Here is a 26,952-nt window from a genome sequence, read left to right on the forward strand (position 1 = left end):
GAATAGAGGATCAAAGGAAAAATGTCTTCTCTTTTTACTCAAGTGATGCAGAAAAAGGAATGATAGAAAAAAGGATAAAAACTAAGAATGAAGTAGAGATGTGAGTGGGCAACATACCATGTGTACCTGTCCTGTGGAGTGCTCCACCAGATGGTCCCTTCTGGCTTTTAAGTATAACTTCAGAAGGCAGTTGCTGGGTTTTTTTTCCTTGAGCTTTTATACCATTTACTTGTCTTTTTCTTCAGTGCACAGATAAACATTAAGGCTCCAAGATTGTGTTTTCCCCATGATGCTCCACATGGAGTCCCTGTCAAGAGTAGATTTTATGCAGATTGTTCATAAATTATAAGCTCAAACGTAGCTTCAAATTCCTGTTCCTCAAGGTGATGTCTTTTGTGCTTAGAACAGCTTCACTGTATGTATTCAGAGGAAACCCAAACATCATTTTCCTGCAGAACTAAACACACCCCTCCAGCAAAATTAATTTCCAAACCCAGTAAACCTGCAAATGGATTTCTAGAACATCCTTCATCAGAAAAGTAACAGTCCTGGGGTTAGGTGCCAGTTATAATTCTGAGACTTGGGTTCAGGTGCTGATTTTTGCAGCAATTACTGTGGTACAACAGGACAAACCAGTTAATATGTCCCAGATCTATAAAACTAGTTTCCCTGCTCAAAGAAATGTTTCTCTGAGACTACATTTAATGCTGAGATTGAATGCTGTGGCAGTGGTGCATGAGTAACACACAGAGACCTGTATTTTGTAGGATGTAATTTTGCTCTTTCTGACTTTTTTAATGTCTGGGTTTTTCTTCCCTCCATATCTCAGTTTTAGAGCACGCCTGTGTTTTACCACAGCCCTTGTTCAAGGAGTTGTTAGATGACAGTATTATGACAAAGTGTTAGGCAGTCGAAACTTGGAAACACATTGTCAAGATTCCAGGTAATGTTAAGTCACAAGTTGTGATTTTCTAGAGCTGCACTGTAAGTTGCCCTCCTTGTAACTGTTTTCCTGATAGGGAAGCAAAACTGGATTTTTCTTGGTTATCCTGGTCTAAAACATTGGTTTAAACCTGGAGAGCAAATGAGCTCTCAATGTGCACTTGCAGCCCGCAAAGCCAATCAGATCCTGGGCTGCATCAGGAGAAGTGTGGCCAGCAGGTCGAGGGAGGTGATCCTCCCCCTCTACTCAGCCTTGGTGAGACCCCACCTGGAGTACTGTGTCCAGTTCTGGAGCCCCTAGTACAAGAGGGATGTGGAGGTGCTGGAGCATGTCCAGAGAAGGGCCACAAGGATGATCAGAGGGCTGGAGCACCTCTCCTATGAGCACAGACTGAAGGAGTTGGGGCTGTTCAGTCTGCAGAAGAGAAGGCTCCAAGGTGACCTTATTGTGGCCTTCCAGTATCTGAAGGGGGCCTACAGAAAGGCTGGGGAAGGACTTCTCAGGATCTCAGGTAGTGATAGGACTAGGGGGAATGGAATAAAGCTGGAGGTGGGGAGATTCAGGCTGGATGTGAGGAGGAAGTTCTTCACCATGAGAGTGGTGAAGCCCTGGAATGGGTTGTCCAGGGAGGTGGTCGAGGCCCCGTCCCTGGGGGTGTTTAAGACCAGGCTGGACGAGGCTCTGGCCAGCCTGATGTAGTGTGGGGTGTCCCTGCCCATGGCAGGGGGGTTGGAACTAGATGATCCTTGTGGTCCCTTCCAACCCTGACTGATACTATGATACTATGAAGATTGCATTGCAAATAAAAGGTTACCAGTTTCATCCAAATGAGAACTGTTGGAAACATCTTTTCCCCTAGCGTTGTTTGTCTTTGCATGTGTAATTTACTCACATTTGTTGTTTCAGTTCTGCAGAACAGAAAGTGACTTAAGTTTCACTCCATCTGCTATAAAATATTCAACTTTGTCCTTTAGAAGCTAGCTATTATACACTCCATGAATCCTTGACTTTAGTTCAAAGGTGATTAGAATTTATGCTTGTGTAATAGCTGCAGGTATAGCATTTACACCCAGGAGAGAAGAGTATTTTATATACACATGATCTATTATTGAAGTTGCTGGGGGAACAAACAGCTTGGATCAGAGATCAGCTACTCATCAGCCTTTTAACAGCTTCAGACTTAGAAGAATGATGGTTGAGACTGAGCTGCACAGTGAGCAGTGCCCAGAATAATTTGAGAAGTGCAGGTGCAGGTTAAACTGAGTAGCTAAGATGAACTACAACATTTTATCTCCATATAAAAACTTGAGAATTATGAAGCTGAAGTCAGAGCCATTTGCAGAGCTATTTTGATAAATAGAGTAATGATGTGCAAATAGTATCATAGTATCAGTCAGTTGGAAGGGACCACAAGGATCATCTAGTTCCAACCCCACTGCCATGGGCAGGGACACCCCACACTGGATCAGGCTGGCCAGAGCCTCATCCAGCCTGGGCTTAAAGACCTCCAGGGACAGGGCCTCAACCACCTCCCTGGACAACCCATTCCAGGGTTTCACCACTCTCATGGTGAGGAACCTCCTCCTCACATCCAGCCTGAATCTCCCCACCTCCAGCTTCATTCCATTCCACCTAGTCCAAGGTGTAGGTTCCTTAGTTTTTTTTCTCCCACACAACCTTGCTAAAGAACATAATTTCAGGTGTCAGAATACCTGGCTTTCCCATTCTTAGGTGAATCAGTTCATGTTACCCATCTCAAGAAGGGACTGCTAACTTTTCTAGGCCCCCTGGGGTTTTTGTGCTACATTACAACAGACTCTTCTGATTAGCTGTTAATCGTGGTGGAATACAATTATTGCCCTTATTATTTTGCAGTACATCTAAATCCTCCATGGCATGAATTTCTTGTATGTGCCTCCTCACTAATCTATAGAGATTTGGGAATGAGAAAATAAGAAAGCCCATCCTATCTTTCTGTTCACCAGGTTTCTTTGCATTTGCCATGTTTTAGCTACCTGGTATTCTGTTTCTCCCCTTTCATCTCCTACAGGTAAACCTAGAGGACCCTGGGGAAGTTCCCAGATCACAAACTCTTTAAGCAACACATATGATTCAGGGGAATGAAGAGGAGACAATGTTGATGCTGGAGATAGGCCAGCCTCAAAGCTAGTCAGGAGCATGACAAGGGGGCTGGTCTATAGTGTCTTTCCTTCAGCGGCTTAACTAGCAAGAGAGGCAACTGGTGTGCTGGGTCATAGGATAGGCCTGTCTGACTACCACACCACGGAGCAAAGGAAGGGTCCAAAGTGTTAGATTGCAACTGGAGACCATGCCATCTACTGATTTTTTTGTGTTTGCTGGGCATTGCTGGTTAACGTGACCCTGGCTCACTTTGTGCCCTCTCAAAATCTCACCTTCCAGTAGATGATCTGTTTGCTGGCTTAGGAGATCAGACTAAGCACCAGTGTCTGGCAGGCTTCAATTGTAGAGCAGGAGGCAGGGGGAACAGTGCTGCACATAGGAACAAGAAAGCAGAGCAATTTCTGTGAGTCAGGACTGAAGGAGGGGCAGGCCAATTAGGAAATGTATGACTGTAAACATTATCAGGTTGGGAAGGAATGCAACCTCTTGAGGTGCTATCAAGAAGGGAGAGAGAAGAGATTACCTCATGCAGGAGGGTGGGAAAAGAAAGATGAAGCTCCTTTTGTAGGTAAATTAAAACATAATATTTAGGTTACTAAGGAAGTGCAGGACAGTGCAAAGCCTTTGAAGCACAGCTTATTTCTAATGCAAACCTCTGCAAGACTTCATTTGTAGCACAACTTCATATCTATACAACCAGTCCACAAACAGTCCTGCATAATTACTACTTTAAAGCATAACTTGTATCTGAGAAAAGATTTCTTATAATTCTGTATTAGCTAATAGGTTGGTAAGAAATAGAGACAGTTCCTTAACAAGCAGAACATTTCACCAGCTTAGCTTTGGTATGTTGCTCTGTGATACATGATGTAGACACAGCACATGGATTTTCTAGTTGTCTGAAGAATCTGAAAACTGCCAAGCATCTTAAAAGACTTTGGAGGTGAGTAAGCATTCCCCATGCTAAAGGATTGGACTTACCACCTAGCATCTGAGAAAACTCCAAAAGAGTTATGTGGGGAAATTTTCTGCTCTGAGTTTCCAGTGACCACCTCTAAATAATCTAGAAGCATATCAGTGCACACCAAATACAGTTTTATTACATGAAAAAGCTAAACTTTGTCAGCAATATTAGCAATCATGCAAATCAATAGAAGCATAAAGTTGACAGTTCACCTTAAAATCAGATGGGAGATGTATATTAACAATGCATTCATTAAAAAATCCTCCACAAAACACATACAACTCTTGTTCTTGTTCTTCCACCAACTCAGCTCTGAAGAATCTCTCTGATAGAAGCTAAACTTTGATGTGACCAGAACTAGTTTCTTTGTATTCAAAACAACAGTTTAGCTATCAGAACATAGTTAATTATTAAACATATGTGTATAATCAGGACATCTGACTTTGCAAATTGTTAGCATAGTGTACCTTTGCTTAAGCAGATGAGGGAAGGGAAAACAGGATCTCATTTGCAATGCTTCATTAGGTTAAGAAAAATAACATAAAATATTCACACTAACCCCACACTGATGTGGTGTCCAGAGAGTTTCACTGCATTCTACATTTAATCTGAAATGTCTAGGATCTTGGATCAGAGAACTTGGCTGTTAGCAATTTCATTTGTAACAACTCTGAAGAGTACAAAGGTACTTTCAGAATGGAAGAAGTGTGGCGATCGGGAATGCGAGGGTAAGTAACAAAGGGGTGGTTTTTGGAAAGAGTCTGTGGTGTTGCAACTGTTAGGAAGCAGAATGTCAAAATTAGCAATGAGACTGAAAATGAGTAGCCATAAGCAACATTTGCTGTCAATATACTGAGTTTATGGGCAAGGGACTGAAACTTTTGAAAGAAAAGGCGACAAATACTGACGTGTTGTCTTGTTTAAGTAGATAAAAATCACAGTTCAGTAAAAAGATTTTTGAACAGTTAGTGTTTCTCAGGTTTCCTCAAAATGGGCAGTATAAAGCAGCTTTAAAGTATGGGGTTTAACTCTTTCTTTACAGTTACAAAAGAAAATACAAAATAAAAACACAACAGCAAAAAAAGGCAGGCTATAAAGAGCAGGCAGGCTGGCTTGTGTTCATACCAAATTCACAGCCCATTCTGCAAAACTCTGATTTTTTTTCTGCTGTAAGTAAACTGTTTGGTTTGGGGTGGTTTTGGTATTAAAAAAACCTGTTAATATATCCTCTTTACTTACTGGTTTTCTTCTTTTATGTGAAGTAAGAGCAGCGACTGGTTACGGAATTCCTGGGGAGCAAAATAGCTCTGCAGGTGTCGGAGTCACTGCATGACAAGTGGGCAGCAGTAAATAATGCCCTGTTTGTTGCCTCTCAATTACCATCCTGAAACCTGTCCTAATTGGATGTAGTTGAAGCTATTTCTAAGCTCTTTCCATTGGTTTGGCAGCCTTAACTTTTGCTTTTCCAATGTGGATAATTTGTCCTGGGGTGGAAGAAAGCTTTGATTTCCTCAGATGATGGATCTTTATTCTCCTGTGGAGCCATACTCACTTCAGTGGGTTCTTGATGCTCAGAGATGTCTGTCTTTGTGGAACTGTGCATGGGATGGATTCCAAACTGAGCAGAGCAAATCACTAGGGGTTTCTCTAAGGGAATAAGGGTGGAGACAGATAATTTAAAGTCATTTAAAATTAATTGGGAACTTTGTTTTTGAAAATGTGTTTAAGGTTTATTTTGCTTAAACTTGGCTATTTTCTTCTTATTATAAATGTATTCAAAAGAGAGGACAAAGTCCCTGCAATAACAACTAGATTTAATGCAGGCTTTCTACATTACACAATTATGAATATACCTCAGAAATACTTCTAGCTGTTTAGATCTGGCTTTAGCAGTTGAACTTGCTAATTCTCCACACACATTTCAGCACTGCAAGCTTGGCTCAACAAGGATTGGGCCATGCCCACACAGGACAGGAGCTTTTCTACCTGTAATAAATAGGAAAGAAAAGAGGATAGGGCTGCTTTTTTCCCCATTAATTGCTTTCCACTTGATTATATAAATGGATTAGTATCAAAACAGATCATGTATCAATGCACTGACAAACATTTAAATGTATTTTTATGTTCTTCAGCAGCTTGACTTCAGCCAACATGCCTGCTGTACTTGTCTTTTTCTTTCTCTGATCTATTCCAGCGGCAATGAGCAGAGTTCAAGCCACCACAGACTACGTGGGGCCTGATTGCCGGTATCTTAACTTCAAAGCAGGGGAAGAGATAATAGTATACTCCAAACTTTCAAGGATAAATGAAAACTTTTGGACAGGAAGTGTAAGTATTTCAGTCTGGAAGGCTTTCCCTATAAATAGTTTAGATGGCACGATAATAACATAACGAATGCAGTCTGTTTGCTTCTAGGGATCGGCCGTCTCTTTTGTAACATTAACCGGTCACAGATCGATACAGTGGTGAGGAGATAGGTCATGGCTACTACATTTATATAGGTAATAAACAAATAAATCTTGGCAAGGATCATTCAAAGTCAACATCAGAATCCAAGTTTTCTATTTCCTTCATCTGATTGTTTGACTATAATGATTTCATCTGGTTCCCTTAAAATAATATCAGGTCGGTCTGGTCAGGCATCTTCTGACAGGTCTGTGGGTATGAAAGTTTTACAGTTACTTAATGCCCAGTATTGGGACATGACTTCACACTTTAGTGCTTAAGTAAGGTTCCCAGAGAAGTTACCACACATACTTAACGATTCAGAACAGATGACAATGAAGAACAACCATGCAGTTATGTTGCAGTGGAAAAGAAAGAGATGCACTGCTAGATCCAGCTGCTAGTAAAACTGCTTCAAAACCAGAAGATATTGGTAAATTTGTGGGTTGGTTTTTTTTTCCAGTAACTAATCTATCACATTTATAATTTAACAGTGAAATTCTGACCTTCTTTATTTTTTTTTTAATCCTAGAGTATCTTTGCAGGTAACTCACCCCCCTTTGCTTTCCAAAATGCATCCCTCCATTAAAGGCTGTGTGCAATGGTTTGGTGTAAAGCTAGTGGTCGATTTCTTGGTCAGACTGACCCTTGATTCTTTTGGCCATCACCACCAACTTATTTTCTGTAGTGTTGCCATCTTCATTTCCATTTCTCTTCAGCTGCAGCTGGCTTCAGACCTGGATTACAAGCCCTAATTTTCTTGTAGGTTAATAGGTCCTTAGTTATTAAGGCACAATTTTTCTCCCTCTTCAGTCAACAGAAAATTTGCATCTGATTTTGGTGGGAGCTGCCTGAGCCCATCTGTGCGTGCAACAAGGCCTTGGGCTGAAGCAGTGTTAATGCTGCCAGTTTGGCTCTGAACAAACACATGCTCATAAACATAACACAGAAAATAATAGTATGGAGTAATATACTTCTCCTTGCTTTTGGAAATGGAAAATGGAAAAGCAAACCAAACTTTTGACCAAACAAAAAGCAGGGTGTAAGGGGCACTGCTGTAATCTTACTACTTGTTCAGTCATACTTTTCTAGCATATATGCAAGCACCTAACGTACTTCTCCCTGAAGTTCAACCACTCTCTTTCCTTTTTCTGCATTTTCTAGAAAGGAAAGGATTTTGGCTATTTCCCCAAAGATGCTGTGAAGATTGAGGAAGTTTTTATTGCAGAAGAAGTTGAAGTGCTCGCTAAGGTAAACCAGCACCACCAGATTTTCCAGTGTAGTTCACAGCAACTGGAAATTGAATATCTAGACAGAAATTTGAGTGTCAATGCAGCTTTTATTTCAGATTATTCAAAACATGCTTTTTTTCCCCATCATTGTTCCAATTGCATGCTTATTGTCCTCTAAAGTAATTTGTATCTCAGAAATTGTACAGCACCGTTAGGAATAATATCTTTACTTACAGTCCTTTGTGTAAAGTTATGCCCACACAGAACTACACAGAAAGAAAGACAGACAGACTTCTGTACTACACAGTGCTGTAGAAAATTACACATGGAAACATTTTAAAAGTTAATACTGTTCTTCCAGGAAAGTGATTTCCTTTGCCTTCATGGAGATAAGTATGCTTTTGAAAATGAAGAGAGCATGGTACATGATCACAACAAAGAAAGTGAATATTCATCACCTGATGCAGAATCAAAGCTGCAGGAAAATGAAGTCTTAAAATACACAAAGGATTCCATGCAAAAGGAAGAAAGAGTTGAATCAGTTTCTGAAAACGAGTCCGAGGAATCTCACACTCAGGAGGAGTCTGCAAGCAAAAAGTTGCTCAGAGAAGATGAGAACAGGAGACATGACACTGAAGACTCACAAATGCAGAATAGTCTCCCAGTGGAACCCATTCCAGCTCAATCCAGTTGGATTACAGGATGGTTCACCACAGAAAGTAAACATGATGAAGAGCCATCAGAAGCCAGTACTGAGTACTTAGCAGAAAATACATATAGAGGCAGAAAAATAGTAGTAACTGTTGAAAACGAGGAGCCAGATGATAAGGAGAAACAAGAACCCTCAGCATCTGCTTGGTTTCAAGGTGGACTGACAGACTTTCTGTATTTTGGTGAAGAGAATGTGGATTTGACATCAGAAAAAAATGATCAACAAATCCTTGACGTTTCTGGTGTGCCCGGGCAAGAAACAGCAGGCACAGAATTACTGACAGAAGAGAGTGAAAGCCAAGAATCCAAATCAAATTGGTTCAGTTTGGGTTTAGGTGATGTTCTTAATTTTGGTCATTCTGAGAAAGATCCAATTGCCATGGAAGACCAGAAAAGCAGAGAAACAGGAGATGAAGCAAACGAGAATGAAGTAGTGCAGACTTTAGACCAGAAAGAATCACAGGCGGGTGAAGAAACAGAGGTGAGACTTAAAGCAGTGACAGGTGGAGAAGATGAAGAGAATTGTGCCCAAGAAATAATAGTTTCAAACAGTAACATACCAAATCCTGGGGAGGTGCCAACAAGTGTGGGTACTCTTAATGGCACCAAAGGCACATCAAATAGAACAAAATCATCTTTTGATATGCTAACAAGCGACAGTGAAAAGCCAACTGAACCTTCCCATTCAGAACAAGACTTGGTATCAGAAGGCCAACAGCTGAAAAACACTGAAGCTAAAAAGAGAAATCAGGAGTCAGAAAGCAATCATGGACAGTCAGGTTGGTACATAAATCTCTATAATAGCTTTATTAATTATAATATGGACACACATGATAATCAACAGGGACATGAGTCAATTGTATCAGATCAGATTTCTTCTTTTCCTAGCCTACCTCAGAACTGTGATCCCTCAGACACACAAAAATACAGAAGAAAAGCCGGGTATAGCTGAAAACCAGAGCCATTTCTTCTCTTTTAGTCATTTGACAGACACTCTGAAGTTTCAGAGTTCCACAGCCAAAGAAGAGAAAGTGCAGACTTTGCAAGCTCGTGTGGGTTTTACTGAAGAAACCCCTCAAAATGAAAACTATGGTGAAATATTACAAGGAAATAATGAGAGAAATGAAAGTACAACTGAATCAGAGAGTTAGTGAGGAGCTGTCTGAGGAAGATGAGGGTGCAATCCAAGAAAGCAATTTGTTTTCCTCACTAGCTGTGCACAATAAGGAACACAGTAATGAAAAAGCACTAGATCTTGTCAAATTACTTAGCAATCGTGATGCTTCACAAATTTTATGGGCTGAAATGCTAGTACAGCCAGAAGCATCTCAAAGACAGTCTGTACCTTTGTTTAGTTATTCCAGTACTGAAGAACATGTCTTTAAGAGTAGTGAAAGTCAGGAAAGCACCAATATGAAAGGTTATTATAATGGCTCTGTCTCCACAGATTCTCTACATTTACCTTCAAAATTACATTTTGAACATACAGCAAAAATTGGAACTTGTCTGCAGGGAAAATCAAAACTGGAAACAGTTGACACAGTGCAAAAAGCACAAAATAACCCAAACACTTGTATTCAAGAATGTGTGAATTCAGAATATGAATTATCAAGTTATGGGGAACTACCAGGTACTGCAGATAATCATCTGGATGTCAAGACCTCATGTGACTGTGAACTTACTCTGGAAGCACCTGAGAAAGGCAAACCAGTCAAATGCTGTGATATAGAACAAAACTCAGCATCAAAAAGCCAGTTCAAAATGGATGATGATGTAACCCAGACAATTCACAATCCAGAGGGTAAAAATGACCCAGTGGGGTTTTATGAAAACAACATTAAAGATTTCAGTCAGGGTATCTTTAATAATGAACAGGATGAGATATCTGTGGAGTCCCCAAAACTGACTCCAGGCCAACCTTTATCTCCTCATTCCTCACCTCTCAGCTTCAGTTTAACAGGCATTGAAACTTCCAAAGAAACTGACCACTTGGAAGACATATTGAGTTTCAGGATGGAAGGTAAAACCTGCTAGCTGAGAAGAGAAGAACTAAGTTTCTATGATGAAAAAGGATCTCAGTATAAGTCTTAATAAAATAATACGGGGAAAAGAAACTGAAGGAGCCCCAAATCAGAAGGTTAAATATAAATCAGATAACAGTAATGCAGGTATCTCCAAAGAGAATCATCCTTCTCTTCAGCTAACAGTGCAAAACACAGCAATGGAGAAAAGAATAATCTAACAAAATCTGCCAGATTAGTCAAAGGCAGGACAACACTTGCTGCTCTTACTGATACCTTGTCAGGAGAAAAGCTACAAACTGAACAAATTCCTATGATTATGCAACATCATCAGAAAGGTGAAGCACAAACAACACAAGAAAACTTATGTTTTCTGCAACCAAACCAATTCTATGTCCCCAACATGAGCTCCTGGTTTCAGCATGAGTCAGGGGACAGTCTTAATATAGATACTGTGTCCAGTCCTGGGCAACAAGGCTGGTGAGAGGCCTCGAGCACAAGCCCTATGAGGAGAGGCTGAGGGAGCTGGGATTGTTTAGCCTGGAGAAGAGGAGACTCAGGGGTGACCTCATTGCTCTCTACAACTACCTGAAGGGTGGTTGTAGCCAGGAAGGGGTTGGTCTCTTCTCCCAGGCAACCAGCACCAGAACAAGGGGACACAGTCTCAAGCTGTGCCAGGGGAAGTTTAGGCTCGAGGTGAGGAGAAAGTTCTTCACTGAGCGAGTCGTTCGTCATTGGAATGGGCTGCCCAGGGAGGTGGTGGAGTCGCCATCCCTGGAGGTGTTCAAGAGGGGATTGGACGTGGCACTTGGTGCCATGGTCTAGTCATGAGGTCTGTGGTGACAGGTTGGACTCGATGATCCTTGAGGTCTCTTCCAACCTTGGCGATACTGTGATACTGTGAAGAACAAAATATGCTTGGAGGAAAAAAATGTAACAGAGGCAACACTGTCTGCTTCTGGTGGTTTACAATCAAGAGGTAACAAACCTTACTCATAGTATTTAACTAATGATTTATGGTATTTTGAGGATCTCTTAACGCAGACTCAGTTAATACAATAGCAACGGTTTAAGAGTCAGTTACTCTGAGCTTTGATTGTTGGACTATTTGTGATGGGTGCCTTTGATCAGTACTGGCTTGAAGCACAGAATTAAATTGCATTTTTGTTTCTACAAGGGCAAGCAAGGCATGGGATTTTTTTGAAAGCAGTATTTTTATTGGCTTCAGGGAATTTAAGTTACTGAAACTGAGGCAGCTAGGTGCTCTTAGTCATACTTCTGTATGAGCATGCCTGTGGTATCTTGTATTCTACAGGGGAGTTTGTTACCTTGTGGGGGGAAGTTGCAAATCCTCCATCCTACATGGCACATTTAATTGTTCTTTTTGTAAAACTTTTCCTACTTGTATTTGAATATAAGAAAGAGTCCTACTAATCCTGAACAGCAATTAGATAGGCTAACTATCAGAAGATAGGCTAACTAGATAGGCTATCAAAACCAAGCATTTTTACCCCCCTGAACATTAATTTACATTACTATACTATATCACTAGTTTTGCTCAAACCTTTATCCTCCAAACTCTGTTCTGAGACCATTATTTGAACCAATTATTTCTTAAATCATAAACCTGTAGTGTATTTTTCCTCTGATCTACCATCCTAGTGTTTGGAAAATAAATTAAACAAAATCAAAACCTCTCTAGAGGTTAACATCTTTCAAAAGTATGTGTGTGTGTGTGTGTGTGTGTGTGTGTGTGTGTGTGAGCACAAGTTAAACCCTCTGAAAGTAAGCATGATTTCCCTTCACAATTATTTGCAGGGGTAGGCAGAAGGAAGCTGCTAGAAGAAACATCAGACAAAGAACATGAAATGGATGCAGCTGTAGACAATGAATATGACAGTGACCAAGAATCAGTAAATTCTGAAGAAAAAATGGACAGCTCAGTAGCTGACTCTCCACTGGATGATACACAGCCTGTCTCAGATGCCATCCAGACCTATGTGCCTAATAATGGTAAGTGTTAAGTTTCTTAATTTTGAGGAAAACAAATTTGCAATCCTAAAAAGAATTAGTTGGAATTGTATTAAGTTGATAATTGTAACATAAAACCTTTTCTTTTTTCCCTTATGAACAAACCAGAAGGAGGATGGATATATCAGATCCTTCTGTGCTTGAATGCATCTGAGATCGGGGAATTGATTAAATCTGTGTTTTCAGCAGTGTTGAGTATCATCAAAGAGGTAAGTTGGGGTTTTTTTTTGTATGTGATATATTACAGAATCACAGAATACATCTGGTTGGAAGAGACTTCCAAGATCATCCAGTCCAACCTTTGACCCAGCACTGAAGGGTCAACACTAAACCATGTCCCTAAGCACCAGGTCCACAGGCTGCTCAAACACCTCCAGGGATGGTGACTCCACCACTGCCCTGGGCAGATCATTCCAATGTTTGAGAACCCTTCCAGTATGGAACTATTTCCTAATATCCAGCCTAAACCTCCCCTAGTGCAGCTTGTAACCATTTCCTCTGCTCCTGTAGCTTGCTATCAAGGAGAAGTGGCTGCTCCTTTCTCTCTCCAACCTCCCTCCAGGTAATTGTAGAGAGCAATGAGGTCTCCTCTCAGCCTCCTCTTCTCCAGCCTGAACAATGCCAGCTCCCTCAGATGCTCCTGACAGGCCATGTGCTCCAGGCCTCATTGAACCTCACTGCCCTTCTCTGGACAAGCTCCAGCACCTCAATATTGCTGACACTAGTACAAAATTAAACCAGTTATTGGTTATGTTCTGCAATGAGGCTCCTGGGTGGGGAGGGATCCTTTTAAATAAACCTTCTGCACTCCCCTTGGTGCTGGGGGTGGGACAGAGATGGAACAAAATAACTGTCATTAGCTGCTGTTCATCTGCTGCTGCTCTTTGCATTGCAGAACCTAATGAAATTAGTGTGTTTGGTTGGGTTTTTTTACGGACCAACTATGAAACATCTCAGTGGTCAAAATGAAACTCAGATTCCCTCTAATTTCCATGACTGGGGAAAAAAACAACCCACCAAACCCAAAACCAAAACAAAACAAAAAAAAGTTTAGTTTGGGTTAGAACAAGTGAAATACTCAGAATACTTCCAACTTGAACCCTTGGTTTCCTGAAGCAGACTCTCGGGCACTGAATCTCATAAAAAAAGTAACAGAATGTTGTATCAGCAGGGTCAGCTCGAGCTGGGTCCTTCCAAACAGGGATCCCCTATTTCCCTGTGACTCACAATCTCATACATAAGCTGTTTGTGCACCTGTTCACACAAGTGTCTGTCTTGTGTTTCAAAGTGTTTAATGGTTGCTTGTCCTCTTGAGCGGCTGGAGTTTCGGTGTAGGTGACTTGACTTACACGGTTTTGTAATCTTTTGTTCCATCTGCACTCAGATTTCATTCTTATTTTGCTGATTCCAGGGTGAATAGTCTCTTTCATCATTTCCCTGAATTGTAGTTCCTCTTCCTTTGATTGTTAAGGGTCACTCTTAACTCATATTGCAAAACATACAATCTTCATTAATATTACTTATACAATCTGCTTATGTTAGCCTAGCTACAATATATCAGGGTATATATACATACATATATATGCATAACTACTCCTGGCCATTCTTCTTGTGACTGAGAAAGAGTTCAGACTGAGTTCACCAATCTCCCGGTTACAGCTTGTGGCCTAAAGCTAAAGCAATCTAGCTAAGCAAGTTAGTTACTCATGTTAAGCAGGGCACATAACTCCAAGAGTAAGACTTACTTTAACTACCAACAGAGATGGAAAAGAAATCTGCTGCTGTGTGGCATTGCAGCTACCATTTCTTGTACTTTCCTTTACATTCTCCTTCAGAAACTCATGGCACAAGGCTTAGATAAATGCACTCTGCACTGGATAAAAAAAATGTCTGGCTGGTCGGGCCCCAAAAGTGGTGGCAAATGGAGTTAAATCTCATTGGTGCCCAGTCACTAGTGATGTCCCCCAGGGCTCAGTCCTGGGGCCTGTCCTCTTTAATGTCTTTATTAATTATCTAGATGAGGGAATTGAGTGCACCCTCAGTAAGTTTTGAAGATAACACCAAGCTGGGTGGCTGTGTCGATCTGCTAGAGGGTAGGGAAGTTTTACAGCGAGATCTGGACACGTTAGACCGATGGACCAAGGCTAACTGTGTGAAGCTCAGCAAGGCCAGCAGGTACAGGAGGTCATCCCCCTGTACTCTGTACCAGTGAGGCCACACCTTGACTATTTTGTGCAGTTCTGGGCCCCTCACTATAGGAAAGACATTGAGACTCTGGAGTATGTCCAGAGAAGGGTACTGAGACTTGTGCAGAGACTGAAGCACATGGGCTATGGTCTGAGGGAGATGGGGTTGCTCAGTCTGGAGGAGGCTGAGGGGAGACCTCATTGCTCTCTACAACTTACTTGAAGGGGGGCTGGAGCGAGGAGGGGCAGCCTCTTCTGTCAAGTGACAGGACTAGAGAAAACGGCTACACTGCACTAAGGGTGGTTTAGGCTGGATGTTAGGCAACATTTCTTCACTGAAAGGGTTCTCAAACATTGCAAAGGTCTGCCAGGGCAGTGGTGGAGCCACCGTTCCTGGAGGAGCTCAAGCACCATGTGGTTAGGGACATGGTTTAGTGTTGACCCTTCAGTGCTGAGTTGAAGGCTGGACTGGATGATCTTGGAGGTCTTTTCCAACCAGATGTATTCTGTGACTCTGTGTGCCTGCAGCCCCGGCAGGGTCATTTTTAACAAAGAAAACTTAGCCGAAGCAATCTGGTTTAAACGACGCTGCGCGACTGCCGAGCCTAACGCGGCTCGGGGCGGGTCGGTGCGCGCTGTACCGCCAGGGCCTCGCTTGCGCAGGTGAGCGGCCGCCGGCGGTCGCTGATCCACCTGTTACACCCCCTGCCCCGCCCCGCCCGGCCGGGCCAATGTCAGCTCCAGCTCCCCGCCGGGGAAGGCGAGCGGCCAGGTGCCATGTCTGCCCGGCTGGAGCCAGACCTTTGCCCGGGAATCCTGCCCAGAGTGTTATTTTTGTAAAGAGCTGCTGCTGCGCGGGCACAGATGGAGGCGAGCGACAGCACAGGGCAGGTGAGTTTCCCTGCGCATAACTTCAGGAAGGAACAGGAGTAGGTTCGTGGCCAAAGGGCCACGTCTGTACCGGAGGACGGGGGCACGGCATAGGCAGAGGGAAGGTGGCCTGCGAGCGTAAGCCAAAGGAGGGTCTGCCGGGAGGGGTCCTGAACACCAGCGGCTCCCTAGATCCCTATCCCCGGCGCCGAACGGCTGTGCGGGGAGGGAGGGGAGACGGCACCCATGAGGCACACCTACCCCTTGGACGCTCCAGCTCTGGAACTGTCAGCCGCGTCTGTGAGGCACTGCCGATCTGGGCCGAGGCAGGGCGGTGAGGCCCAGGGCCCGCTGCCGCCCTCTCACATTGCCCAGCAGTTGTATCTCCCCCGCCCCGGCCGTGGTGTAGCTCCCCCATTCGGGTCGCAGGAGTCTCACCCCCGTCGGGTGCCAACGGCTGCTCCCACCTATGTCCCCCGTTGCTTCCCCCCCCTTCCCGCGACGGTAGTGGTTCATTCCCCTTCGCCCCGCCGCGCAATGGTACAGGCCGGTTGTCAAGCGGCTGGCCGGAAGGGGCCGCGCGTGGTGGGCCCGTGCGCTGCCGCCCGCGGTAAGATGGCTGCCGGCGGCCGCGGAGATGCTTCGGACGCCGCCGCTGCCAGTTTGTGGCTGGGCCTGCGGGAAAGCGCGCAGCACTACTGCGGGTTAGCCTTGGAAGGGGCGCGGACGGTGAGTGCGGGACCCGCCTCCGGCCGGGGTCTGGTGTAGCGGCGCTTTGGCGTGAAGGGAAACGGCGCTGCTGGGGGTTGCGAGAGGCTCGGGTCAGAGAAACGGCTCCCGCACCGGCGCGCACAGCTGCGGTACCGTGCTGGGCCGTTCCTTGTCGGCGTGCGTCGGGGCCCGCCTGCCTACTGAGAGCTGCGCGTCCGGGACCGGCGAGGCGCCGGGCCGTGGGGGTCCTGTTGTAGGTGGCCGTTTCCTCGGGAATAACAGCGGTCTCAAAATCCCGAACCGGTGTGACGAACGCTCCCCGATTCCACGCTCACACACCCCTCTTGGTTTGAGCTGGGGGTAGTCTGGCCGTTCTGCTACAAGAAATCGAAATGAAGACTCCCCTGCAAAGTAACGAGTTCTTAAACAGGAGTTCACACGTAGTCAATGCGAGCAGGTTATATCTTCGAGAAAATAATGACAGCCGTTTACAAACGGGAGTGTGTTTAAGCTTTTAAAGCGTGTTAAACCACTGACTGCGTTAAGTATGTTATTTCAGCAGGAAGTTGGTTCTGCAGGTTCTTCTACCGAACAAATCTTCTATCGATAAATCAGGATTAGTGTTGGCACTTTCAAGAGTGAAACGTGTATGCAGCGCAAGGGACGATTTGCCATAACCAGTAGGTTCAGAAGGAAAAGTCTTCAAGAGCTTTATCTAGCCATCATCACATCTTCTTGTAAATCTTGTTTGTTGGTTTTTTCGTGGTAAATATGGAATTTCAAACCCCAAAAGCTTCTGTTTAACCATTTTTTCAGAGTTTTGAAAAACCTCTGTGCAAGCCTTAGATGGAAACTAAGTCAAATGTCTAATATGTTTCTGTTGAAACTATTGCTCTTCCTTGAGTTGAAGCCTTTCACTTTATTTTTCAGGCTATGGCTTCATTGCCTGAAGATATGAGACCTGGTCCTGATTTGTATGGTTTCCCTTGGGAAATAGTGATTTGTGCTGGCGTTGTTGGAGCCTTTGCAGTTCTCCTGTTCCTGTATCGAAGTTATCAATCAGTAAGTGTGCAAATTACAGTACAGTACAGTGTGCAAAGTACATTACAGTAGAGTGCATTAATGGTTTGAGTTTAAATTGTAACCCTGTTCAAGATATGGAATGCTTCAGAGTTTTCAAGCTGCTGTGACTGAATTTAAAATCCCACTGAAAGAGAAATTGGGAATTAAGCCTGTTGTTTTTTTCAAGACCTTAAATGCTTGGATGTGTACTGAATGAATGTTATCATTAAAGGAAATGCAGTGGAACTCTTTGTTTCTACACCAGCCTTTCAGAGTGGATCCTTAAATTGCTTTTGAGGGATATAGAAGTTTTCCACAGGGTATTTATTGCAGTATGTATTGATATGTCTGTGACTACCCTGGCTCTAGCTAGATCAGCTCAGGTCTTTAAAGGTAATAGTAGGCAAAAGTAATGTGGATGGAATCCTGAAGGCCTTTTAAAACTCTTTAGAGAGGGACCTTGATTCTGTTTATTGGAACACTGAACCAATTTTGCTGTGTGCTGTTCCTGAGCAGTAAGCTGATGACTTTGGGAAATGCAATACTGAAACCTTTTAATGCACAAATCAGATTATGTTTTTGAGGTGGGGGTTGTCTTTGATGGCAAGTAAGAATCTGAGTAGTAACAGCTGCCTGCCATACTCTCTGCTAGTGAAGTAGGGTCAGTGGCCATGGTTCAGTACCTCAAATTTCTCCCCTGTTTTTGCATAGAAAGTGATTCTGGCCCTGGCTGTGGTGATGCTCATAGTTGAAGAGTGGTTGCATGGTGATTTAGTTTTTCATAAGCAAGCATTTTCAGGATTCTAACATCAACTTGGATCTGGCAAAATGCCATTTTATTCTGCAGCAGCGATTCAGTCTGGAAAGGGATCTGTGTTTGTATAAATGCGTGTTGCAGTTTGGGTAATTCCTTCTGGTTTCTGGCAGCGTCCCTGTAGGTGGTACAAATGAGGTGTTGCAGCTGAAATCAGTCAAGCAGCAACTCTAATACTGTTTTCCACCTGCACATGTCACTAAGCATGAGATATTACAGAGGTTCTTGATAGCTTTTTCAGTCATCATGGAACTCACTGACTGCTCTTTGAAGAATTAACGGTTTACGTACTCAAAAGTAACGGGGTTTGGGTTTTTTTGGGGTGATAGGATAAGGTGTGGTTATGACTTTTTTTTCCTCCTTTTTCTTTATTACTTGGACTCCTTGGCCATCCCATGGCTTTAAATGTGGAGGGAAAAAGAGGAAAACAGAACAGAATAAACCAGGTTGGAAGAGACCTTCAAGATCATCACGTCCAACCCATCAACCAATCCAACCCACCTAAACAACTAACCCATGGCACCAAGCACCCCATCAAGTCTCCTCCTAAACACTTCCAATGATTATGTTAGGCACATAATCTGTGCTCAGCCTTGAGAGGAGCAGTGTGTGTTTTAAAAGTCCTTGAAGTTCAGCCAAGTTCTGCATCTCCAGGCCATTTGTGACAATTTTTGTCCCACAGTTTGTTAGATTTTGGTTCTAGGGCACTCTAGCCCATATGGCATCTGCTGATTAGCACTCACACTGAGCTGCATCTGGGCAGAATGCCCAGCAAGTAGTACCCCCATTACAGTTCTGTTACACATTATAACATGGGGCTTTTTCCCCTCACAGGAAATTAATTCTGGGCTGTCATGATGAGCTTCCCCTTTCCTTACTCTTCTGGCTGTGCACATTGACTACCACTTTGTGTTGGCAGTCCTGGTTATGTGATTACTGTTCAGAAGTGTGTTATAAAAGTGATCCAGGTGAAAACTAACTTCCTATCTGCTCTTTGTTTAATTAGAGTGGGAAAGAGGACAGGCTAAACACACATGCATAAAGGGGGTAGAAGCAGAGGATGCAATTGCTTAATTTTAACAGCAGCCTGTATTTATATTCCTTTTTTTAAGTTCCATGGTTAAATTGGTCATGGAACCACTGTTTAGTTTTCAGATGCTATGAAAGAGTGATTGAGGAGAGATTTTCAGTGTTTATTCTTTTTGTTCCAGGTTAGAAGTCGGCTTTATGTAGGTAAGCTTATTTTTCATACTGTCTCTTTGAAGTGTGACTTCCTTTTTCTTCCTTTATTTCCCCCCTCCATTATTTGGGTCTTACAACACATAACTGTCTGTCTTCCTTCAGGAAGGGAAAAACAGCTTGCAAAAAAAATTGCTGAACTAGTTGAAGACAAATGCAAAATCCTTCAAAAACTCAGCCTTTGCAAAAAAGAGGTAATGCTCCTTATGTGTTGCTTTCAGGTGTGGCTCCATTTATCAAGTATTTAAAGTATTACACTTATGTGAAACTGCCTTTTTTTTTCCCCTACCAGTGGCTTTAAGTGCAGTTAAGGTGCTAGCTGGCAAGTTCTGCCTCTCATAATACAATGTATTGCACTGGGAAACTATTTGAAAGTGTCTTTGTTATATGCCACAGGGGTAGTGCGGTAGGGCTAAGGCTTTTCTGATTCCCAGCAAGGTGCATTTTTGAATGTTTTTGTTGTGGCTGTGTTCCAGACCAGGGCTTCATAAATTAATACTATGACTTAAACAATTCTTTGCATGCTCCAAACTGGTGACACATGGGTTTGATGGGTGGACCACTAGATGGATAAGGAACTGGCTTGATGGCCGCACCCAAAGAGTGGCTGTCAATGGCTCCATGTCCCAGTGGAGGCCAGGGACAAGCAGAGTCCCTCAGGGATCAGTCCTGGGACCTGTCTCGTTTGACATCTTTGTCAGTGCCATGGACAGCGGCATTGAGTACACCCTCAGCAAGTTTGCTGATGACACCAAGCTGTGTGGTGCAGCAGACAGGCTGGAGGGAAGGGAGGCCATCCCGAGGGACCTTGACAGGCTGGAGAGGTGGGCACAAGCCAGCCTCATGAGGTTCAACAAGACCAAGTGCAGGGTCCTGCATCTGGGTCGAAGCAATCCCAGGCACAAATCCAGGCTGGGCAGTGACTGGCTGGAAAGCAGCCCTGAGGAGAGAGACTTGGGGGTGCTGGTGGACAAAAAGCTCAACATGAGCTCTCAGTGTGCACTTGCAGCCTGCAAAGCCAATCAGATCCTGGGCTGCAGCAAGAGGAGTGTGGCCAGCAGGTCAAGGGAGGTGATTCTCCCCCTCTACTCAGCTCTGGTGAGACCCCACCTGGAGTACTGTGTCCAGTTCTGGAGCCCCTGTTACAAGAGGGATCTGGAGGTGCTGGAAGGTGTCCAGAGAAGGGCCATGAGGATGATCAGAGGGCTGGAGCACCTCTCCTATGGGGACAGACTGAAGGAGTTGGGGCTGTTCAGTCTGCAGAAGAGAAGGCTCCGAGGTGACCTAATTGTGGCCTTCCAGTATCTGAAGGGGGCTACAGGCAGGCTGGGGAGGGACTTCTCAGGATCTCAGGTAGTGATAGGACTAGGGGGAATGGAATGAAGCTGGAGGTGGGGAGATTCAGGCTGGATGTGAGGAGGAGGTTCTTCCCCATGAGAGTGGTGAAACCCTGGAATGGGTTGTCCAGGGAGGTGGTTGAGGCCCCATCCCTAGAGGTGTTTAAGCCCAGGCTGGATGAGGCTCTGGCCAGCCTGATCTCGTATGGGGTGTCCCTGCCCGTGGCAGTGGGGTTGGAACTAGATGATCCTTGTGGTCCCTTCCAACCCTGACTGATACTATGATACATTCTGACACTATTTTCTTTTCAGTTTGAAGATCTGGAATTGTCTCTGAAGGATAACAATGTTATGGGACAATCAACAGATGCATCTTTTTTAGAGGTAAGAAGAGAAGTGAAAATTATTTCTACAACTTAAAGCAGCCTTTCAGGAGAATGCTGCCTGCCTTTACAAAAACACCCCAAACAAACCCACACCCAAAACAGCAACAAAAAATCCGAGTCAAAACTCCCCAAACCTTCATTGTTTTAATGAAGAGCATGATTCTTTTACTTGTTTTTATTTCATAGTATATGTAAATAATAGTCTGTAATGTCTAATAAAGAATGCTATGTGTTATGGAAGAATGTTATTCTATGATGACATTATTATTTTGGTCTGCACTGCTGAAAATGACCCAGAAGCAAGGTGTTTAAATGAAGAGAAGTTACCTTAACAGTTGCATTCAAAATGATTGGTAGAAGAGCAAATGGCATATTAGACACTATTTAATTCTTTTCAAAGTAAATCACACTTATTACTAGCAGAGGGAGAGAGAGTAGTGCATGGAGTATTTTTTTTCCTTACATCTGATTTAATTCCAATCAAAATTGAATTCAAATTCAGATCCAGTATCGTGCAGGATACCGGAGCACAGTTGTAAACAACTTACACTACATTTTTACTCCCCAAGCTGAGAATACATTTGCAAAGGACTTTACAAAAGGCTATTTGATTCATGTACTCAGTAAGGGCTAAAAAAGGTAATACCTTTAGGTATTACCTAACCTAATGTAACCAAAAAACCCCAAATAGATGAATTTTGTTCTGTACCTCAGATCCTGTAGACCAGCGCCGAGCAGTGTGAGCAGTCTGGCAGTGCAGGCCTAGAGCCTGACATGGTGGTAGGCCATGCTCAGCATAAGTGCAGAGCCAGCTAGCAGTGTAGCAAAGCAGTGCTGTGCCTGCAGCCTGTAACTAAAACAGGACACTGGCAGCTATAAACACAGAAAGTCATCTTGGGACGACAGGACATGCACCTGCATCAACAAACCTCGCGTGTCGTTAGTAGTTGGACCAACAATCTATAATAGTGCAATGTGTGGTCACTCGTAGGGAACCAATGAAGCCATGCCAACAAGGCACTCTGAGTTTATATAGGTTGTAGAAGTGCCCTTGCTACACACTTCTGCCTTTCCTTTCCCTTCTTCTTTGCTTTACTGTGCTATACTTGCACCATAGGCCTGCACTACTGGAACAATACTCCATCATATTGGTCAGCTGTGTTGACTCCAATCTCCGTCGTCGATAACCCACTTGTTACAGGTTTTGTTACCATGCAAGAATCTCTATAGAGATTTATCCTTGATGTGGTGAAATCTGTCAAATGTACTTTGTTGTCACATTTAAAACATACCTGTCAGCTTCATGTATAATTAATGTCAAAAGTTTTCTATTAACTGTCATAACAACTTGATTTAGGAGATGCACCAAAGGCTGAACAAGTCAAACTTGGAGCTCAACCAAGAAATAGAGAACCTAGAAAAAGAACTGGAAGAGGAAAAATCCAAGCAGACAGAAAATGATAACTTGGTAAGAATAAACAGAATCCTGCCATTGTTACTATTAAAAAAACCATATCCATCCCATTGCTGTCTTTAGAGAAGACAAACTATTCTCCTTGGGGGATTTGGGAACAAAACCTCCATCTCCTGCTTTGCCTCCCTTCATACTCCCTGTAACATAGTAGAGAAATGACACCCATCCAGAAAAATAACCCAAAAGAAGCAAAGCTGGTTTTACTGATTTGGCACTAGAACTTTCTCAGCTTTAAAATGAAAATAACTTTATTAATTGCCTAGACCTTTTCAGTCAAATCTGTGGAAGGAGCTATATGACAACTAATAATTTTCAGGTGGCTGAAATTGAGATGAAAGTGGAGTCCTTAGAGAGTGAAGCAAAGTCCATCCAGTTACAAATCGATGAGGTAAGTCCAGTCTTGATAGTTGCTTGTTTTGAATCTTTGCAATTTCTTTGTTCTCCTTTTAGGTATGGTGTGGTGGTTGGTTTGTTGGTTTTTTTTCCTGTTAGGGATGCAGAAATAATGTGTTGAGTAAGCCAAAAGACTTCGTAAGGCTTAGTACTTTTGTGGAACTTGATTTAGCAACTTTGAATTTTGTTCAGTGACTCACATTTATTGGGAAATATTTACCTTGTCTTGTCTTTAGCCTGTTACTCCACAGTAATAGATAGTGTGGCAAAACTACAGTCAGCAAGAACTGTTGAAGTTGTGGGGAAAACATGAGGTTATACAGCATAGATAGAAAACCTATGAGTGATTCAAATAATATCATCATGACCCATTTAGATACTCGCCTGTACTGTTTAAACAGCACACTTCTCTTTTGCTTAGGCCAAGTCCACCCTAAAAGTATATCAGATTAATACAGAGAGACTCAACACCTCTCTTCAAGATGCAGTAGATGAAAACTGCCATCTCCAGGAAAGTGAGAAGCAGGTAGGTTATTCCTGATTGTCCTTAGAAACACTTGGTTTTCTTATGATACTGCCCCAAGGAGCTCATCCTCAACGTGTTTGTTAATACCCCTTGCATGCTCTGGTAAGAGGATATGGCTTGAAAATAATTGTGTCCTGTTTTAGGAGGAATTTAGTAATTGGAATTTGTGGAGAAACTTGGATAGAGTTCAGTATCAGTAAGGTTGGAAGAGACCTGAAAGATCATGGAGTCCAACCTGTCACCACAGACCTTATGACTAGAGTAGGGAGGACACTACTGCCCACTGCAGGCTTAGAACTTATGCCCCTCCCTGTAAGGGTCTTGTGTGCTACCAGCTGAGAGTTCAGTGGGAAAGAGAATGTATGGTAAAGAAGACTAGAAAATTTTGCTGAGTCCTCAAGGAAAGCAGAAAGATTTAAGGAGGTACACAGCTGGGACCCTCTCCAGAGGCAGAGAGAAAATGCTTAGACTTGATCCAGAAAACAAAAGAAATTAAGAAATGATAGAGCATGCAAAACACAGGCAAAAAACTTAGTGTAGTGCCACTATGGATTAATTAATGAAAAGTCAGATAGGTAATAGGACAAAAAAGACTCCCAACATTGTAGTAGTTTGGTTTTTCTCAGTGCCATAGCCAGGTCCCAAGGAATGCTTGTTATTTTAGAGTGTTCAGCATCTGTAATTGATGTCCTGTGCAATATCTCATTTTACAAACAAACCACTCCCTTTTTTTTTTTTTTACTAACAAAAATACACTCTCTCTGAACATTAAATGTTCTGTGGAATGGTTTTGGGTTTAGAAGGTTGGGTTGGTTGGGGTTTTTTTACAGTTATGTGCTTATTTTCTGATTAACTGATGATCTCCTTCTCTGAACAGTACCTGATATCTTCCAGGAGTGGGTGAGGGGGTAGAAGTACAGGCTGCAGTCTTAGAAAAAGCTGGGAAGTGCTTTAGAACCCTCTGTCAAAACGTTGTGCATGTCAGAATTACTGATTCAGGAAAAAAAGAGAAGTAAAAGTGACTGGAAATAGAGAGTTTTCTGCAGCAGGAGTATTCCAGTCCTGCATAATTCTGATCAGTAAAATTTCATGGTTTTCTTTGATTTTGGGGAAGAGCACATCTTTGACTACAAAGAAAGCAAAAGACATTTTTGTTAAATGCTGTTAGTGGAGTAGCACAGAATCACAGAATGTCAGAGGCTGGAAGGGACCTCAAGTGATCTAGTCCAACCCCCCAGCCAAAGCAAGATGACCTAGAGCAGGTCACGCAGGAACTCATTCAGGCGGGCCTTGAATACCTCCAGAGAGGGAGACTCCACAACCCACCCCCCTGGGCAGCCTGTAGAAGCAGATTTGGGTGTTAGTAGTGTGAGATGAAGTTGCTTGAGAATCATTTTCTTTCAAGAGTTGTCTTCATTTAATCTGAACATCCTTTGTGTTTCTGTGGGAAGGAGGGTCGGGTCTCGGTGCTTTACTTCAAGTGTGACAGCATGGAGTAAATTCTGAGAAGCAGTACATGAAGTTTTAATAGGGATATTTAGTTATTTCCCTCCCTCCTGGTTATTTCTTGAGTTCAAACAGAAATAATAGTTATTTCTTTGTGTATGAAAAGAATCTTCTTTCCTTTTCATTTAAAAGGAGTAAAAGTAAGAGACTACTAAGTGCTGATAATCACTCTACTATTTATAGACAGTCATTTTATATGGAGCAAACTCAGGCCAAAAGTCAGTGAAAGCAGCTCTCAGAATGTAATTAACTTGCCAGGTTCCTAGATAAAAATAAGGGCTTGGTTTTTTGTTTCTGTTTGGGGTTGTTTTTTTTCAGTCCTTCCAGATAAAATAACCTGAGTATGGTAGTTCCTCAACCCCACAATTCAGTCTGAATTTCTACACTTTGTAGTTAACTGAGCTTTGTTGCATTTTTTCTTCTGTAGTTTGGGAGTGTTTGTGGGTTTGTTGGGGTTTTTTTTGCCATGCTTTTTAGCAGGTAAATAACCCAATAAGAGTTGATGCAACCAGATCAGGAAAGAAGAGGCAGTGCCTGCTTTGCTAATTTTTGTTGTCTTTTACAAGGCAGTTGTAAGCACATGGGTTAGTTTGCTATGGATATTAAAATATCCATACTCCTTTTTTATTCTTTATTTCTGTTTTTCAAGATGGAATTTCACTTATGCTCAAAAAGTAGCAAAGGTATTATTTGCTCACAGAAACCAGAGTACCTTCTGTCCATTTACCCTAACAGGTCATAATCTTCTGGCACATCATCGCTTAAACATTGCAACAGATGTGCTGTCGCAGATATATGATGTGTCAGAGAGAGGATTGGGCCTTTTAGCTTGAACAAGGGAACTGTTGATGAGCTCCAAACTTGCTGTGCTTTGCTTTTTGCAGGAACACTGGAAATATGCATTAGTTTAGCTTATTGCAAACCCTTGCTGTTTCTCTTTATTGTAATTATTACAGGTATAGAAAGTCATGTCAATTTATTTTCTCTTTGGCTTCATAAAGGAGGAGTCTCTTAAAGTTTAGCTTCCCTTGGAGGATGACAATTAACAATAAAAGTAGTTTCCACCTGGAGTATTGCGTCCAGTTCTGGAGCCCCTATTACAAGAGGGATATGGAGGTGCTGGAAGGTGTCCAGAGAAGGGCCATGAGGATGAGCAGAGGGCTGGAGCACCTCTCCTATGGGGACAGACTGAAGGAGTTGGGGCTGTTCAGTCTGGAGAAGAGAAGGCTCCGAGGTGACCTCATTGTGGCCTTCCAGTATCTGAAGGGAGCCAACAAGAAGGCTGGGGAGGGACTTCTCAGGATCTCAGGTAGTGATAGGACTAGGGGGAATGGAATGAAGCTGGAGGTGGGGAGATTCAGGCTGGATGTGAGGAGGAGGTTCTTCACCATGAGAGTGCTGAAGCCCTGGAATGGGTTGTCCAGGGAGGTGGTTGGGGCCCCATCCCTGGAGGTGTTTAAGAGCAGGCTGGATGAGGCTCTGGCTGTCCTGATCTAGTGTGGGGTGTCCCTGCCCGTGGCAGGGGGGTTGGAACTAGATGATCCTTGTGGTCCCTTCCAACCCTGACTGATTCTTTGGTTCTTGTGTACATCTTCTGAGCAATATTAGCATAGAGAGTATTGTTGTTGTATCTGTAACATGTAGCTTGCATGATCCTGCAAATTCACGCATTGCTTTTACTGCTTGAAAAGGTGCAGTCGTGTGCCAAGTGGAGTTCATCCAATTCTAGTCACACACCTTTTATGACTTTTAGTTTATCTTTGATAAATAAGTGTTCAGGCTTGCTTGTCTATTTGCATGGCAGTTCCCCTGTTTTAACTACCCTTTTCTGGGTTTTAGTGTAACTGGCTGTTAAGTTGTTGTTGCTCAGTGTAGTTGTTCCTTTTGACATTCACTGCTTTTAAATGGATTGTCTCTTGTGCAACTTGAATCAAGAGGCTATTGACAGGCTCTGCACAG

General features: G+C 43.1%; 1 protein-coding gene and 1 long non-coding RNA gene across 8 annotated transcripts in view; one reads left to right on the top strand and one right to left on the bottom strand.

Moving 5' to 3' along the window:
• Positions 1-121: 121 nt before the first annotated feature.
• Positions 122-16,028, bottom strand: LOC137455064 (uncharacterized). 3 transcript variants are annotated; one of them, XR_010990746.1, is made up of 4 exons: positions 15,807-16,028; positions 5,602-5,696; positions 3,358-3,454; positions 122-307 (listed from the first exon to the last, which is right to left on the bottom strand). It is a non-coding gene; the product is annotated as an uncharacterized lncRNA (long non-coding RNA). The 3 variants fall into 3 exon arrangements; XR_010990747.1 differs by lacking the exon at positions 15,807-16,028 and adding an exon at positions 5,903-6,250; XR_010990745.1 differs by lacking the exon at positions 5,602-5,696.
• Positions 4,522-26,952, top strand: part of MIA2 (MIA SH3 domain ER export factor 2) — a 44,531-nt gene continuing 22,100 nt past the window's right edge. The window contains exons 1-13 of one of the 5 annotated variants that reach the window (XM_068165589.1): positions 4,522-4,777; positions 6,244-6,377; positions 7,659-7,745; positions 8,088-9,216; positions 12,277-12,471; positions 12,598-12,698; positions 17,187-17,318; positions 19,344-19,365; positions 19,477-19,565; positions 21,021-21,092; positions 22,452-22,562; positions 22,885-22,956; positions 23,383-23,487. In XM_068165589.1, coding sequence (XP_068021690.1) covers positions 4,663-4,777; positions 6,244-6,377; positions 7,659-7,745; positions 8,088-9,216; positions 12,277-12,471; positions 12,598-12,698; positions 17,187-17,318; positions 19,344-19,365; positions 19,477-19,565; positions 21,021-21,092; positions 22,452-22,562; positions 22,885-22,956; positions 23,383-23,487 — 2,364 coding nt within the window. In that variant the 5' untranslated portion in view covers positions 4,522-4,662. Of the gene's footprint in view, positions 4,778-6,243; positions 6,378-6,531; positions 6,551-7,658; positions 7,746-8,087; positions 9,217-12,276; positions 12,472-12,597; positions 12,699-15,403; positions 15,567-16,147; positions 16,275-17,186; positions 17,319-19,343; positions 19,366-19,476; positions 19,566-21,020; positions 21,093-22,451; positions 22,563-22,884; positions 22,957-23,382; positions 23,488-26,952 lie in introns of those variants that run through there. The other 4 variants (XM_068165591.1, XM_068165592.1, XM_068165594.1 and 1 more) reach the window with 4 other exon arrangements.

This window comes from Melanerpes formicivorus, unplaced genomic scaffold (genome assembly GCF_026170545.1).
Source record: "Melanerpes formicivorus ecotype bairdi unplaced genomic scaffold, bMelFor1.0.p_v2 SCAF_90, whole genome shotgun sequence".
Taxonomy (NCBI): domain Eukaryota; kingdom Metazoa; phylum Chordata; class Aves; order Piciformes; family Picidae; genus Melanerpes; species Melanerpes formicivorus.